The 12,583-nt window shown below is 36.6% G+C and overlaps 1 protein-coding gene across 2 annotated transcripts in view; it reads left to right on the top strand.

Moving 5' to 3' along the window:
- The window catches only part of PCDH10 (protocadherin 10), a 42,820-nt gene extending 33,611 nt beyond the window's left edge, over positions 1-9,209 (top strand). For both annotated transcript variants that reach the window (XM_090036545.1, XM_090036546.1), the window contains one exon: positions 8,585-9,209. In XM_090036545.1, the coding sequence (XP_089892671.1) occupies positions 8,585-8,627 (43 nt within the window). In that variant the 3' untranslated portion in view covers positions 8,628-9,209. The remainder of the gene's footprint in view (positions 1-8,584) is intronic.
- The last annotated feature ends 3,374 nt before the right edge of the window (positions 9,210-12,583 follow it).

Raw genomic sequence — 12,583 nt, 5'->3', positions numbered from 1 at the left:
GAGAGCTGTTTGTAAACTAGGACCAGCTGGTGCCCCAAGGCTACCTTGAGATGGTCATCCTTAACCAGGAGTTGGAAGTTATTAATGATGTGTCCAAGGTATTCAAGCTGCGTCAACAAGAGGGATTCTGTTGTTGTTGTTAAGAGGTTTGATATTGGAGCAAGTTAGAATGAGGTCCAAGTATGATTCTGTTCATTTGAGTGGCTAATGTCACTTCCTGCCAGTGAGATTACAGCAGATCTGATTGTAATTGAGTTTAGCTGTAGACAATGGATCTAGTGGGGTACTTAGGATGAAAGCTGGTGGCATGGAGCCCTCTTGAAGCTACGGCAGTCTCTTTGTTTCTAATGCAGTGTGGTGGTAGTGTGCACCATGCATGCAGTGTTTTCAGAAGATAATATGGTTTTTGCATTACAGAGAAAAAATAATGTGGTCTTGCACTACTACTTTTTGCTTCTGCTTATCATGTTTCGTGGAAAAAATGCTTTCAGGTTTTTTTCTTGGTTCATTATATAGTATAGCTGGCTACTTTCTACATTGAATAATAGTAACTGGAAGGCATCGTTTCCATAGTAAATAATGGCAATGGGAAGATAAATCATATCTGACATGTTTTATGCCACTAGGCTATTCTTGGCAGTTGCATTTAGTGGAGAAAACAAAGTACATGTAGAAGTATCATATGTACTTCAGAATGTGGATGACAACAAGCAGCCAAGCCTTGATTCAGCAAATCACCCCTATTCAGCATGTGATTAACTTCATGCATGTGTTGATGCCCTATGGAAGTCAATGATTAGAATAAAAACACAGACTTCAGTACAGTACTGACTAGATATCGACTTAATCAAGTGTTTACCAAATTGTGATCCCACTAGTTTTTCACAGCAGGTGCAATTCACCTTTCTGCACAAAGATGAGCAGTGCATATGTCTTACAAGGAGACAGTAACACCAAAGAAACAAAGAATTGGAAGCACAGCAACAGTATGGATATTATCTATTACTTGGTATTAAAACGTCAAGATTTGCCTATGGATATTATCTGTGCCTTGCTAAATTGTCTTGAAGTGATACCTTCTATGCTAAAATGGTCCAACTTTCCATACAGACATGCTCACACTATGACAAAAGTGTATCTCTCTAAGTAGTGGGGCCCTGGAATTTCAAGAGAAAATCAAAATTTCTAAAACATGTATTGTCAAAATCTGCACTGAAGCTAATGCAGGTAATGGAGTATATATCAGTGCAAAACTTGATCAGCACAACTTAAAAACAAATTGATCATCTGTTTAGTCACTGGTGCAGAATTCTACATTATATTCAAAATGAAAAAGCAAATGCAAAGCTACCCATTTGCATGTCCACCGGTGACACATGCCTTTTTGATGTTTGAAGTAGAATCATCACAGTCAGTCAGTTTCATAAGATTGTAAATCTATGTGGTCGGTGTTCATCATAACTGTCCTTGGACTTAGAGGCTGTGTCCACATGAGCAGCCGACTGTGCAGTTGTTACTGTGCAGTCATTTAGTACTTGCATAACGAAGTACTAAATGACTGTGCTGTAGAATCCCTGCACATTTTTTTCAGATGCTACTGCACAGTAGCAATGAACTACTGCATAATAGCTTGTTACTGCTGTGCTGTAGTGTTGCATCACAGTTAGTGCTCACCAATGCTACTGCACAGTAGCATCTCATGTGTCCCTTGAATGAATTCAAGTGAATTTGGGAAATGGAATCTAATATGTACTTATGCGAGACAGAAAGAAAGAACAGTTTCTGGGGTTTTTTAAATTAGGTATGTTATGGAACCTGCCTGCCCCCCCAATTGTCTTTGACTGCAAAATATGGATAATTCTGTCAAAAGTAGTGGACAGCATTTGATGATATTTTTGTTTTATTTACTTTGAAAAGGCAAGGGTCTTTGTTAGAAAAGAACAATATTTATATCTGGCATATGCAGGATCCAGAAGGGACAGTTTTTCAACCCAGTTACATTTCCAATATATTCAGTTAGAGAGATTTTTTACCTGGGCATAAGTATACATGGAGAACAGTCTCTTCATACCTGTCCTCACTTTGGTATCTACAAGAACTAGGCAGAATTGCAGTAGTAATGCTCAAGAAAATAGGGACTATGCCTTCTTACTCTATTGACATGTTGATGAAGAGGAGCCCTTTCTTGACCCTCTCTGTGCATGTAGACACAAATATTGGTTGTGAGAACTGACTAGAGGAATTAGCCAGATGCTTTTCCCATGATATATGCATCTGGAGAATGCCTTTTTATAGCAATTCCAAGATGTTTTCTCTATATACCAGTTGTGAGGGCTGTATGTAAAAGGTATGTAATTTATTGGCCCTGAGGTTATTCCACTGACCTCAGTGAAATTACATCAGTGGTGAATTTGGCTACTTTTTTCTTATACCTGTGAACATGGGTAATTTCCTGGCGTCCTTTTTCAAATGTTTTGAACCTTTTTACAATGAATTGTTGCCATACAAATGAAAAATAATGCACAAGAGAGCATGAATTATGCACTGTGAAGACAACTAATCAGTGAAAATGTACTCTTATAAATATGTCTATATGAAACATAAAATGTCTGTTAAGCTCTTTAAAAAAATTCTCTCTAAACTAATCAGTGAGAATAGAATATTTGAGAAAATCATATCTTCATATATGCAAATATGTGTTTTGGGGAACAGATAAGTTATATTAATTCATTAAGAAATATCTGGAATATCTTGAATGCCATTTTCCTAAAATATCCTCAGTATTAACTTAACCTCCTCTTTAAAGTATGACATTTTAAAAATTACCTAATTATTTCAAAAGATGCTGAGCTGATACTGGGTTTACTGAAGTACTGTACTCCTTTATTCAGGGAACTGGTAAAAAATTGGTCTAGAAATGAAATATTTTGCATCCTAGATCCTTGAGCCCTACCCCTATGATTGTATATCATCCCATATGTAGATATACAACTATAAAGCATAAGGGAGTTATGGTCAGTTTCTCTTCATTTCAATTCACTTCATGACCTCTCTTGCAAATGCAACAATTGGTGATATGTGTGATGGTGAGTTTGGGATGAGTACATATGTTCACTAAGAAATATACTGAATGTGCTAAATCATGCATCAGATTTCCGGCAAACAGTTACAGTTGGTAATGTATTTAAACCAGAGCCAGAAAGCTGTATTAATATTTACCTGAGTAATTCATTCTCCCTTCCTCCCCAAACGTCTTGGGTTAAATCCTTGCACTGTTCAAGTCATTGGTGTTTTAATAGGGGCAGAATTTCATCCACTATGTCTGCAATGCAGAGTAATGCAAAGTTTATGAACATATTTTAAGTAAGCTAATAATGCTAAAAATCCAAATGTACATGTGGTAAAGGACTCATTTATATAATTTTTTTAATGAACTGTGGGAGATATCTGTTCTACCTGCTTAAAACTTACATATTTGGGAAAGCTGCTTAGAGAAGTCTGCCATGTGATTCCATGTATATTTATCTCTACTCTGGGCTTCATGAACTGGAATATATTCTCTGCACTATCTGCTTAGGGCATTGGAGCCATAAGATCAAAAAACCTACCTACCTTGGACTATACTCAACCCACCACTTCTGTGCCTGCGTGACTCATGTAGGCATGTCTGGAGACAAAAATCTTAGGACACTGGATGGTGCCCTGTGTATGTGGTCCTGCTGATCTCATATTTAGTATGCTGTGGGGTAAATAGTGTGAAAGCGTTTTGTACTAAACTTTACAGTGGGCACATCTACACATGCCTATTAATGCACAGCAGTCAACTCCAGTGCTTATTGCGCTGAAGTTTATTGCTCACAGGTGCATGTCTGTGCATTGAGCCAGGACAGAGCAGCCCCAGCTGGCAGGGGAGGTGCGGGGGGTCAGCCTGCCAGCCTGGGGCTGCTTCCCCCAGCTCAGTGTGCTGTGAAGGGGCTGGTTGGGGCACATCTACATGTGCAGTGCTGCAGAGTCTTTTTTTTTATTTTTTTTCCTCTGCAGCACAATAGTACTTGTGTTTACAAATTTTATCCTGCTGCAGAATAAATTAGTTTACTCCAACCTAATAGGGGTGCATTTGTAGATGCTGAGACATTTACTGTGAAGCTAATTAGTCTATTGCACAGTAAACATCTTGTGTAGATGTGCCAAGTGGGAGTGAATTTGGTCCTGACACAGTAGATTGTACACTGGGGAGGTAGGAAGCATAGTGCTGCTTTCATTCCTTTGTTTCTATGGCTGTTTCTGATTTAAGGGGGAAAAATATTTCTCTTCCTTCTCTTCATAGTACAGTAGCAGTATTACAGCTGAATTAGCGTGCATGGCATTTCAGATAGCTCTTTCCCTGAAAAGTTTATAGTCTAACTGCTCTGTTAGATCTTTAAGGTACCACCAATGTCATTGTTAAAATGGAGTCATGCTTCAGTAGCAGGCATTATGCTATGGCTTCCAGGTCCACAGGATGTGCTTGACTGAAACCATATTCATAAAAGCATGCACTCCCTTTTGCAAGTGAAGGGGATCAGCACAACTCCATGCTTTGTTGCTTGGGGTAGTTAGCAAGACCCAACAGGAATACTCTCTTGTTCAAAGAAGTGTAAAGATTTGTGTGGTCAGCCCCCTTTTGGGATTGCAAAGATTAGAAGAAAAAAAAAGTTTTGTTGCCATTCCCATTTCTTGATCACTTAATGTAGCCATAGTTTTGCCCTAAGTTTGTATATAACAGGGTATGTGATAACATACAAAAAGGCAAAGGAATCGAAGGGAAGATACTGTGATAAATATGTTTGTATTTTCCTGACATATCTGTCATAAAAAGCATTAAGTATAAATATTGTATGTTTAATTTTATTTTTTCTTTCCTATTTTAATCTCAGTTTTATTTCTCTTAATTTATTCTCCTTCTGTTCATCCACGGCTACTCTTTTGTGTGTCTTCTCCTCTCAGTACCTACCTATAACTAACTCAGCAGCATTAATGGGAGGGTTATACATGTATATCAAGGGAAGAATAAATCCTAACATGCCTTCTGTACTCTGCTTCCAATTTATTATTGAAATCTATTGTAAATACCCTATATTCATTTAAAATCCTTCCTACTGGGAATAAGACCTTTGGAGAAAGAAAACTACCTCTCTAATAATATATGCTAGATATACATAACACTGTTTGAGCTAAACTAGCAAGCAAGCTAATGAGGAAAAATTCAGAATTTTAAATTGCTTTCTAGTTGTGCTGATTATTTAATCCTCCTTTCCCCCTAGACACATTAAAGAGCCGAACACATTGTCCTAATATGGTAGTAACATTATTAAATTTTACTAATTCTAAAAACAATATCTGTAGCAAAAAGCTGCCATCCCAGCATTCCCAATCTTTCCCAGTAGATCTATGTACAGTTCTTCTCTATACTAGGTTTCAGTGTTAAAAACAGTGTACAAAAGAGTTAAATGATGATTTTAAAAAAAAGAAATGTGTTCTGAGATAAAGACTGAGAGTCAGGATTTTTTTAGTTCTTATGCCAGCTCTTTCACTGACTATGGTACTTTCCATTTCTGTAGTGCTTTCCATCTGTGGATCTCAAAGTGGATTATAAAGAGAATAGTGATTTATGCCTTGCTTCATCTCTGTTTTGATAGGTAAGCAATACTATTCCCATTTTACAGATGGAGAAATTGTGACACAGAGAGGCTTAGTGATTTTTCTCACGTTCACAAGGAAAGTTTCTAGCAGAGCCAGGAATTAGACCCCAGATCTCTTGATTTCCTGTTCTCTGCTTGAAGAGTGAGCATCCTTCTTCCCATTTAACCTCTCTGACTCATATTACCCATCTGTAAAACAAGGATAATAATACAGGGTCATAAAGATTGCTTTGCACATGGATTTCTGTGCAGATATCTATGGAAAATAATAAGATAAAGGGCTAGGGCTCCCTCACCCTTGAAATCTAGCAATTTTCTATCACTTAGAATCCTTTTCAAATAGAAAACTTTAATTTTTTGTAACAGGTAGAACCGGGATATATGAATTCTCCTGAGCCCAAACATTGCAGGTCTTTATTCAGAGTTAAAAGTGAACTAATTGATTATCTTGTCTGAATTAAAATAATAATTAAACATATTTACTAATAGGCATGGGGAAAGGTAAAAACTCAACCCAAGCATCTACACCAAAATCCTTCTAATTGTTTAAGATATCCCTAAAGGTAAATACATAGATTTTGTTGTGCATCTTAGAGGATCAAAAGAATGTCACCAATTCCAGTTGACCCAACTTGTCATGTTGGTCTGTAGGGTTGGGAGGCTTCATTCCGTTCATATTCTACAAGACCCCAAACTAAAGGAAATGAACAATAGGAAACCCTGTAGAGGTTTCTGGCTTCTGCAGTCCTACCCATAGCTTTCTCAATCTGGGACACTGTGAGCATGTCTACACAAGAAGTTTACTGCACAATAGACTAAATAGCTGCTCTGTAAATATTGCACATCTACAGATACATCCCTGTTAGGCTGAAGTAAATTAATTTACTTTGCACAGAAAGATAGTACTTGTAAATACTCTGCAGCAGTGTGCATGTAGAATACTGCCTTGTCTGACTGGGTGGGGCATAAGGGTGCTTCAGTAAGCAGGCTGCAAGTAGCCCCATGCTGAAGCACCCTTGTGCTCCAGCCAGCCCCTCTGCAGCATGTTGAGCCAGGGGGAGCAGCCCCAGGCTGGCAAGCCTACCCCACAGGCTTCCTTTCAGCCAGGGCTTCTCTTCCCTGGTTCAATGTACTGTGGTCCCAGGCTGACATTCAGACATGGTACCCAGGAGCAATAAACTCCAGAGCAAGAAGCCCTGGAGTTTGTTTATGGGCTTTAATTGCATGTGTAGATGCACCCTGTAATGACTGTCTTTACCATGGTATTATGAAAAATGTAATAATTGAATGTTTATACAGAGCTTTATAGAATAAAAGTGACACACATACACAAACTCACACACATTAAGTGCTATTGTTGTAGGACCTTTATTTTTGTTGATATTAAAAGGAAGTTCAGAACCTAATAAACGAGGGCCATGGGTTTGTATGAGCTCCCATGGAATTTACTCAGTGCATTATTGGGACCTGAGATTGTGAAGATTCTGACCTGTTATCACAACTGTTTATGCATATTTTTGTAAGATTATCTCCTTAGCCTTTTATCTCTTTTAATTATATTGGACATTAAGGATATCTTTACAATTAAATTTAAAAAATGCAAAATATTTCCCATTGACTTCAGTTCTGATTTTGATTTTCTTAGAAAAAATATGCATAAGCAGTTCTGATAACAGGTCAGAATCTTCACAGTCTCAGGTCCCAGTACTGCACTGAGTAAATTCAATGGGATCTCGTACAAACCCATGGCCCACTTTGGGGTACACATGGTATATATATGTCACATGTACCCCATACTTGTCAGTTTAGCCAGACTAGATTGGATGAACATATGATGTCTATGCTAGTACCCTTCCATGTAGATAATTTGTCTTCACTGTGATTTATACTTTACTAATTTATTAGTGAACATGTTCTAGGGGGACCTAATTTGTGCATTTATTTTAAAGAGACTGAAAATTAGGGCTAAACACAAGTCATTTATAGCTGTAAAATCATCACAGAGTTGGAAAAGTTCCTTTTATTTTAATTGTTACAATTCATGCCCATAAATCTGTTGACATTTTATTCCTTTAAATCTAAATTTGCCAATTTGGAGTTTAGGATAAAGCCTGAATTTTATAATCAGACACTTCAGAAAAGTACTTCAGTTAAATGAGCTAGTTCCTTACCTCAGCTCCATCCGTGTGACTGATGTCAGAATCCAAGCTAGGGTCTTCTCCGGATGCTAGTATAAGTCATTTGTTACCTTTGCTCCCAATTACAGTTAAAATAGCCAGTGTCTGGAGGTAATATATCTACCACAGCTGGTGTATTAGGATACAGGTTTGCTAATGCATTGACCTTCTTCACTTACGTAATACAAGTTCAATTTCCAACGTGACAGTAAATGCTTGGATTTGAATTGTAGCGCTAATGCATCATTTTTTTTCATCTCTCTGTCAAACCAGACTAAAGGGTCAGTTGGTAATGAGGATAATGGTTCACTTTGAAAGGGAAGGAAAACTGTCTTCTGATTCTTTTGGAGAGTCTAGGTCTTGCTTCAAATAACAAGATGAACTAGAAAAAATAGGCTTGGAAATACCAGTAATATTGAACCTGCAAGTGTGACTCTTTGCCTTATTCATATACTGGTTTTCTAAAGGCATATTGGAATACTTGCTGTGATACCGGACAGTTAATAAAACAGCCTGTGAAGTGTGACTTTTTTTTTCCAGAATATCAACTGCAGAAAGACTTTTCTGAACAGTAAATCAACATTAAACTTTTTACTAAAATGGGAAATCCAAGCAACAGCTTGTCACAAGTATGATTTCTCTACCCATTAAGAAATCCTTTAAAAAAATAGTAGCGCTAGAGAATGATTTTTTTTTTCTCAGAAATGTCTTTCTTTTTTCCCACAGCACGGAAAAGGATATGCTAGTCAATTCTACAGGACTTACCTGAAGCAGCATGATTTGCACAAAAGTCGACCAACAAAAAAGCATCAACTTTTCAACTTCATTGTCTTGGCCATCCAGTTCTGAGTAACTGAAGGATTTGTGTGCTGTTGGAGACATCGTGGCCAACAACAGGACCTAATTGCTCTCAGCAGGCCTGAGAAATGAGTTGAAATGTATGGAACTGTAGAAACTTCAGAGGCAACCGTTCTTGCCTCTCTGATCAGTGTGTGCCTGTTTACAGCACTATATATCTTTCTCTCTCCAAAATGTCACTGAGCCCTTTAGATGTTTATATTCACCACAAGAAGCCAATCGTACAGATAAAAGAAATGTGCATTATAAATGCAATATCACTGTTTTAAACTTGACTGTTTTATATTATTTTTGTGTGATCAAGTGTTCCCCAAAATATTCCAACTTTACAAGAGAGATTGTGATCATGTTCTTTTCACCTGTGGGTCATAAAAATGTTGTTAATCTGCAGACCCACAAAATATCAAAGACATTCTGTAGTTTATACACCGTGTTGCAAAGTGTTTACTGTACTATTTCAAAGCTTCTAAATAAATATAAAATATATATATTATATTATATTATATATAATTTTCCGAACAATGTGGTACAATTTAGTTGATTTTTAAATGGATTCATGCAGTCCACATCATGCATTAAAAGTGAGAAGGTAATTCAGGGTCCCTAACCTATCCTTGCTAAAATAAATAAATAAATAAATCTTTAGTAGTATTTCCCCAATTTTTGTATTTTGGTCAATCCTGTTTTTCTGGTCTTTGTTTTTGTTTTTTTAAGATGTAAGCAACAACATTTTACTTAAAAGTTGTACTGAATTTTCAATGCCAAAGATGCAGCTGTCAGTTTTACCAGTATTAGCATTATGTACTATCAAAAGTATATATCAGTTTCCATTATTTTGATTATATTTCTAAAGTTTTTTAATTTGGTCTCACATAACCTTTCATAAAGGGCCTTTTCCTCACCTGTATATGTTGTTAAAAAGAAGACTGGGTGTCTGTACATTTTGCAATGTAAGATATAATGTAACTGATAATAACTATTTTAAGGAAATCTTACCAAACTCATAATTCACACACATCTTTCTTTGATATAGTTTTGTGAAAACCTAAGCAAATATATATATATCTTTTCATCATGGCTTGAAATGGTTTTTGATAAAACACAAACCACAAAAGCCTGGAGTATAACAACCTTTTAACTTTTTAGTCATCTTTGTTGTTTTATATAAAACTTGTTTTGGAGTTAGGAACATGGCACATTCTCAGACTGACCTTTCTCTTACAGGAAGAATAACCAATAGGCTACTGACTTCTTTGGGAACAGGACTGAGATTTTCCATATTATCTGTATATTTTATAACAATTTTATGAATTGAAATATTGTCTCATTTTTTTATAAAAAAAATCAAAAAACAAGCCTTGAAAAGTAAAGTTTAAGTTTACCTTCGTGTTCAGAAAATGTAAAATCTAGACTTTTTTTTGTTTTTTACATATGCTGCTGTACTGTGTTCTTTCTGATGTTTCCTAATTGTTGCCTCTCAAACACTGAAAAATAATGATAGAGCACTGTCTGTGTTTTTAGCTAATATTGGAGTTTGGAGAAGTACTTAGGGCATTTATACATGTGCTTGGGGGGTGGGGGGGCACATTTTAATTAGAGTGGCTCCGAGAGTCGCTTTAATTTTAAAGTGCCCGGAGCATCTTGTGTATCAGCATCCCCAAGCTTAAAAATGGCGGTGGGGGTGCTTTTATCTAAAGCTTAACGAACTTTAGATAAAGCACCCCCACTGGCATTTTTAAACGTAAGGATGGTGATACACAAGACACTGGAGGCTTCTACAGCATGGTAATTACTACAGTCTAGCAGACTTGATTAATCGAGTCTGCTCCAACGAACTGTAATTACAGCATATCAGAGTAGCCTTGCTGCTCATATATCGGTGCCCTTAGGGCCTGATTCAGTATCCATCAAAGGAAATGGAAACCTTGCTTTAATTTCAAAGGATTTTGGCCCAAGATCTTGGAAACAGATTTTGGTAACTGCACCAATGTGACTACCTGTTGTAGCAGGAGTTAAGGATGACAGAATTTGGCCTGTAAATATATAAGGAATAGGGGCTTTTTAAAAATGGCAGTTGCTTTTAGATAGAAACCTGTAAATCATCTGTATGTAATCCACCCCACTATCAATCCAAACAACCCCCCGCTACTTACAGTGGAAGTTCTGTGTACAGAACACTACCTGGGTTCAGCCCTGAAGTTGTTAATTTACTTCATTAATCTAACAAAATATACTTGTTAAACACTTTAAACACATTTCTAGATTATTTGTATGACTTCAGAAACTTCTTGGGGTTCTTTTTAAAATGTGTGTGTGTGTGTATGTGTATATAGATATATCTAGATCTAGATCTATGATATAGATATATCTATCATATATATATAAAAATCACAAAAAGCACAGAAATAACTATTGAACAAACACCAACAGTGAAATCTTTCTTTAGCTTTAGGTAATGGGACTTACAGTCACCTACTTGCCTTGTTAGTTCTATGAAGAACGGGCTATTTTAGTAATGAAATGTGTGAAGTATATTTCATTTAAATAAGTCTGTCAATTTGTTATTGCTGCTATTAATACAAGAAAGTAATTGCCCTTCCTGGAACTGGTATATATTGTAAATTAGGTTTGTTTTCCATGCTGGGAAGAAAAAAAAAATTCACATTTTTTTTCTTTATTTTATAGATAATTAAAGTGTTTTCATTTACTGAAACTCCTTTCACAATTTGCATACATCTACAAAAATCATATCTTAAGAATTTTAATTAATCTCCATAAAGGCATTTGTTTCATGGATTCTGTATATGGTGCACATTCTTCCATACATCCATTCTTTTAAGTACTCCACACATACACACGAACAATGGTTAGGGCTAGTATGTGTTTATAGCACTTGGGTGCATAATCTCAAAAATATATGAGGCCTGGCTCTTATTGATTGCAATGGGTGCCAAAACACATTTGAGAATCTTAGTCTTAGTCCAGAAGAAGTGGCAGCATAAAGCCCTTTTGCCACTAGGATGTGTAATTCTCTTATGTTCCCATGTTCTACTTTAGAAGAAGCATATTCATTACTGGGAGCATCTACTTGAGATGCTAACTGTTCAGTAGCCTAATAAATAATGTGCAGTAGTGCATCACAGCATGGATAGTGCTAATATGCTACCGCACAGTATTATTAGGCTACTGTGCAACAGCATCACTGAGAAGGCACTCGCTGATGCTACTGCTCAGTAACTCTGGTTACTGTGCATTTATTGAGTATTTGATTATACAAATACTAAATTAAATGAACAGTAAGCACTGCACAATAATGAATGTGTAGACATGCTGACTTTGTACCAGTAAGCTACCGCTGAAATCATTGCAAGTTCAGCATTCATCCACTTGAAATTCTTGTTAAGTACTTATCTGCATTTCAAGGAACTTAATACCTTTAAAATCAAACATTATTTCTTTCCTTCCTCTGTCCCCATCATGTTCCTTCCACAGGAACTTTAAACATGTTTTTGCAATCAGCTGAGCATCAAGAGTTGGATCAACTTACCGGACAAAAAATCATTGGCATAATTTACAGGAGAAGGTTTTAAGTTTGATACTATGAAAACATTCAGACTGTCAGAAGAGTTAAACTGTGGAACAAGATAATTAGGAAATATAGAATCCCCTTCACTGGAGGCTTCCAAGAACAGGTTAGACCACTTATTCTCAACCATGAGATCCTTTTAAGGGTGATGCTGGATGCCATTTGCACTGTTAGGTGTGCAATCAGCTACCCATGATTCCCAAGATAATCTCAGAGATTTCACATAGGAATTCATAGTGTCAAAAATGTTCTGACCTGTTGTGGTCTTCCTGAGCTCTTTG

The sequence above is a fragment of the Crocodylus siamensis genome, chromosome 2 (genome assembly GCF_052110815.1).
Source record: "Crocodylus siamensis isolate JL-2025a chromosome 2, ASM5211081v1, whole genome shotgun sequence".
NCBI lineage: Eukaryota > Metazoa > Chordata > Crocodylia > Crocodylidae > Crocodylus > Crocodylus siamensis.
The sequence above is the reverse complement of the archived record's forward strand: the minus strand, read 5'-3'. Positions and strand labels throughout refer to the sequence as shown.